The sequence below is a fragment of the Lactuca saligna genome, chromosome 7, assembly GCF_052625555.1.
Source record: "Lactuca saligna cultivar CGN05327 chromosome 7, ASM5262555v1, whole genome shotgun sequence".
Classification (NCBI taxonomy): domain Eukaryota; kingdom Viridiplantae; phylum Streptophyta; class Magnoliopsida; order Asterales; family Asteraceae; genus Lactuca; species Lactuca saligna.
In genome coordinates, this window is record NC_136423.1 from 41,988,138 (window position 1) to 41,993,700 (window position 5,563).

A 5,563-nucleotide genomic window follows, 5' to 3' on the forward strand; every position below is an offset into this window, starting at 1 on the left:
AATGGGGTGTGGGGGTGGGTAAGGGTGAGGTACCACCATATTTTTTAAATATTATAATCAAGGTTGTAAAAAAACACTCATTATTAGCTAGTCGGTGAATAGAGGTTAAATGATTAATTAGCTTAACGTGGATTATCAGAGACCATAAATTGATAATTAATAAAATTAAATATAACTAATATCATAACAAAGCTCATAAATAACATTAATATCATAACAAAATAGGTTAATATCATTAATACAACACTACTTATTCATCAAATCGTTTCTATTGAGATAACAATTCTTTAAAGTGTAAAAAGTTTCATCGTGTGCTACTACTTCGCTCATTGTATTGGCATATATTAATCGATAAACACCTTTTAATCGGTTGGTAGCGCTTAGAAAGTAATCGAAGATTAATCGGGACCTAATCGAGATTTTTACAACACTGATTATAATTAACAAAAAATTAAAAATCCGAAAAGAAAATCAAAAAGAAAATAAACAATGACAATATAGTTTTTTCAAGTCTCACAAGAGATGAAATGTGTAGATTTAATCTAATAAAAAATGAAAACATCTAATTTTTAACCAAACAAAAGACAAATCGAATTTATTTTTAAAAATAAAAACCAAACCATAGTGTTAACAAGACGAAAAGACGAAAGATGATTCATGTAATTTACTCAAATATTAAATATATATACAACCTAAAAACTATATTACCTTGCTAAATTATTTTTTATTTGAAAAATTAGCATTATTATTATAAATATAGAAAAACTAAAATATTAAAAAAAAACTCCCCACGTTGCATTATCGTGGGAAAAACAGGTGACTTTTTTATTGGTATTGAGCCAAGCTCGATATCAGTTGTCAACTACCACCAAAAATATCACCGGTTTAGAGTGAGAGAAAAATGGGGGAACAGAGCATAGAAACTCCATTTTTGAAAGCGGCAGAAGATTGCAAAAGCAGGAACAGATGGAGAACAGCAATTTGGTTCTTCATTTCACTTACAGCCCTAATTTGTATGTTTTTCTCGTTTAATTTGATTGCTTTACGATATGCCTTTTTTTTAATCCAACAATCGAACTCTGATTAACTTTGATTCAACGAATTTCACCATGATCACGATGGTAGGGGCTATGAGATTGTTGTTTCTTATCAAGTTCAATTCGTAATCAAATAGTAGTGTAGACGAGATGAATCGGATTTTCAGAACTCGAAATCTTGTGATTTATTAGAGTTCCTAAGCCAATTCTTCAAAATTCTAAACAAGTTGACTTTTTTTTTTTCATTTGAGCTGAGGTTGAGTGTAGTATGTTCTAAGTAAAGGAACCAGTCATGTCTATGAAAAATATAATTTCATATTTTGTAGTTAAATACGAGTTGATCATCAGTAGTACTCTATGCATTAACAGTGTTACAAATCCTTTCTTTCAGTTATCTGCTTCGCATCGAGTCTAGATTGGAGAGTACAAGTAGGCGATGCGTTGAAGGGACATAAAGCTACCAATAAGGTACAATCGAGCGATGAAGTTGAGTCGTGGAAAGCAGTGGTTGCAGCCGATGATGCCCGGTGTTCGGAGATTGGTGCATCGGTTCTTAACGACGGAGGTCACGCCGTCGATGCTGCGGTGGCGGTTGCTCTGTGTGGTGGCGTTGTGAATCCGATGGCTAGTGGTATCGGTGGTGGAGGGTTTATGGTTGTTCGATCTGCAGATACGTCGGAAACCCTCGCGTTTGATTTCAGGGAAACTGCTCCGGCGGCTGCCACGCAGGTTATTATCTCCTTCCTCTCCGTCGGAAACAACCATATAAAATTTCCTAGACTTAATCGCCCATAAAATAAATAACTATTTTTCTGTCATCAATTTCACTATATTAAAAGTTTATTATATATTTCATATTTGTTTACGTTTTTCTCACGTTAATTTCATTAGATTATTTCAAGGGTCATTGAAAAATATATCTTTGATTTCTATAAGTGATCATATAATAAAATAGTATGACACGTAATACGAGCGAATCATTTCATTTTTTATTGATTAAAATATTATTTAATTTTATTAAAATATCACACCACTGACACAACATCTTAAAAATCGTTTTTTTAAAAGCTCTGTCCCTTTCATTAAACATGAATCCCATTTTTCAGTGGTACAAAATAAACAATCGAATAAGGTAGAATGCATTAAGTTGCATTGTACTTCACTACAATTTTACTATCGTATTTTTAAAAATAAATCACTTTTAGTAATTTTTGTATTTTATACTGCAAAAAATTTAACATTTGAAAAGTACTTGTATGGCGTAGAAAGCATAAAAACAGCTTTATTATTCTATTTTTAAGAGTAACTTACATTCTTGGTCCTTTAATTTTTACAATTTTGGTCTCAAAAATGTTCTTTTGCAATTTTAGTTTTTATTTGAGATTTTTATAATGTTTTTGGTCTATCTTTCAAATAAAACGACTATTTTTTGTCCGAAAAATATATTCATCTCACTTGGAACAGTTTAAAAAAGCATTACAAAAACCTCAACTTTAAAAGAAATCATTTCGGGACTAAATCGACCCAAAACTAAAAATCCAAGGACCAAAAATATAATTTATCTCTATTATTATTGACCCATGACTCTCTAGTTTCTACACAGAACATGTATCAAAACGACATAACAACCAAATATTCCGGACCACTATCCATGGGTATACCCGGTGAGGTGGCGGGTCTACACAAAGCATGGCTAAAACACGGTCGATTACCCTGGAATTCCTTATTCCAACCCGCTATCCACCTAGCCAAACACGGGTTTCAAGTCGCTCCATATCTAGCCAATTCAATCTCAAGCAATTCCGATTCAATCAAAAAAGACCCGGGATTACGATCCGTGTTTGCGCCAGGTGGCAACCTTTTACAGGCCGGTGACACGTGCTATAATATCCAACTTGGTTTGAGCTTGGAAGCCATAGCAGAAGGAGGTCCCGATGCGTTGTATGATGGTGTGGTTGGTGAGAAGTTGGTTGATGATGTTGAGTCTGCAGGTGGGATTTTGACTATGGAGGATTTAAGAAATTATGAAGTCAAAGTTACGAATGCTGTTGAGGTTAATACAATGGGGTTTACTATTTTTGGTATGCCACCTCCGTCAGGTGGTACACTTGGGATAGCTCTGGTGAGTTGTTTCATACAACTCCACCACGAATGCAGTACTGTGTTATTAACTATTAATAACCTAGCTAGTACCGCATTCGGGATCTAAAAATCTTAGATCCTTTTGTTGTTAGGATAGAACAAAATTTTTATCCTAACTAAAAGTTACATAAATACTATTTTATTGTAATAACTTGGTCATGATGTTGCCTAAAACACAGGTTTTAAATATTTTGAACGCATTTGAGAACACAAATGATGCAAAGGGAGCATTGGGTTTACACAGATTAATTGAAGCAATAAAACATATGTTTGCTTTACGGATGAATTTGGGAGACCCGGATTTTGTGGATATAAGTAAAACCGCATCACAAATGCTTTCCCCTTCATTTGCAAAGAAAATTCAAAAAAGAATTCTCGACAACACTACTTTCCCTTCAGAATATTACTTGCCCAGGTACATTATTATTATTATTGGAGTAATTTACATTTTTGGTCCTTGAGTATATCAATTTTAGTCCCAAAAAGTATTTTCTTGCAATTTTGATCATTTTTGGTCATGAACCATATTAAATAATTATTTTTTGTCGCAAAGCATAACTGATTTTTGCAAATTTGGTCCTTCAAATATAGTCATTTACTTGTAACAGGGACCAAAAATGTCACAATGACCTCAAATGAGGACCAAAACCGTAACATAAATTTTTTTGAACCAAATTTAAAAAAAAAAAACCAAAACTCCAAGGACCAAAAAAATAATTCACTCAATATCACAATTTTAGTACTTTTTAGAGTAAAATCACAAATTCCTATCGTACAAAATATAACTTACTCAAAATAAAAAATATAATATACTTAAGAATGACTTCTAAAAGATTTCAAAACTGGACCAAACTTGTAACTTTGAGTAAAGCATAGGAGCCATATTTGTAATTTACTCTCATTGTTATTTTCTGAAAACTATTGCTTTTGACCTAAAAACTCAAACGGAACGGATTGCTACATGTACATTTAACACAATAGGTGGAGTCAAATTGAAGACCAAGGTACAAGTCATTTTTGCATAGTGGATGCAGATAGAAACGCGGTATCGATGACCACCACCGTAAACTACCCATTTGGTGGCGGTGTTTTATCTCCGGCAACCGGAATTGTTCTAAACAATGAAATGGGTGATTTTTCGGTGCCTACAGAAATCTCATCCGACAGCCTCCCACCTTCCCCTACAAATTTTATTAAACCTAACAAGAGACCATTGTCTTCCATGACTCCAGTCATCGTCACCAAGGTAAAAATAAATAAAATAATTACCAAATGTTTGACTTTGTGTTGACTCTAAAAAGTCAAATTTTGACTTTTTTTTTTAAAAAACAGGGTGGTCAATTGGTTGGGGTGATTGGAGGGAGTGGTGGGATGTATATAATTCCAGCTGTTTTAGAGGTGTTCCTTAATCACTTTGTATTAGGAATGGAGCCTTTAAATGCTGTTCAATCTCCAAGAGTTTACCACAAGGTATTGGAGTATTTATATTTTTGGTCCCTGAGTATAGCCGATTTTTGCAATTTTGGTCATAAAATGTTTTTTCTTACGGTTTTGGTCCTTATTCGAGATTCTTGTAACATTTTTGTGTTGAATGTAGTTGGTACCGAATGTGGTGTACTATGAGAACTGGACAGTGATTGATGGTGATCATATCGAGTTATCGGATGAAAGAAAAGAATTTTTAAAAGAGAGAGGACATGTATTACAATCAAAATCAGGGGGTGCTGTGTGTCAATTAATTGTTCAGAATTTAAAGAAAAAAAAATTATTTTATAATAAAAATGATAATAAAGAGGTTTTGAGAGGGATGCTTACGGCTGTGAGTGATCCAAGGAAAGATGGTAGGCCGGCTGCTTGCTGACGTCATCTCTTGTGACAATGTAAAATTATAGATACTGAAAAAAAAAAAAAAAGTGACATTTCCACTGAGATTTGTTAGTAATATTGATTATTGTCATGTCATTTTCATGATGAATTAATTGCTGTGTATTATTGGTTAAGAGGAATTGTTTTTTTTTTTTTCCTATCTTTTCATGCCTTTACTTTTGTTCGATGTGGTGTATGATGAGGGCGTATACGCAAGAGCTAAAAGAAGATGGAAAAATTGTCACGTTAATTTTATCAATCAGCTTTTTGATTGATTGGAAGTTGGAATCCTATAAATACCACCACATTTTATATCACTTTTCCTATAGCATAATTGCATAAAACTTGTATCTAATGCAAAATGACCATAGATAATATTGTCACTAAATGCAAGAATATTATAGCGTATTGGGGATAACTAAATGCTTCATCACTTGATCCTACGATCTACAAAAATCAAATTCTGTCATCTTTTGGAAATTTGATCTTTTAGAAAATGATATCATGTATCTATATGT

The 5,563-nt window shown here is 33.1% G+C and overlaps 1 protein-coding gene across 1 annotated transcript; it reads left to right on the plus strand.

Annotated features, from left to right (window-relative positions):
- The first annotated feature begins 832 nt into the window (after positions 1-832).
- On the plus strand, positions 833-5,205 carry LOC145004670 (glutathione hydrolase 3-like). The gene is made up of 7 exons (XM_078963639.1): positions 833-1,013; positions 1,429-1,766; positions 2,641-3,159; positions 3,359-3,594; positions 4,161-4,425; positions 4,512-4,649; positions 4,777-5,205. Exons 1-7 carry the CDS (start codon positions 902-904, stop codon positions 5,038-5,040), a joined length of 1,872 nt encoding a protein of 623 aa, XP_078819765.1. The 5' UTR covers positions 833-901; the 3' UTR covers positions 5,041-5,205.
- Positions 5,206-5,563: the final 358 nt, after the last annotated feature.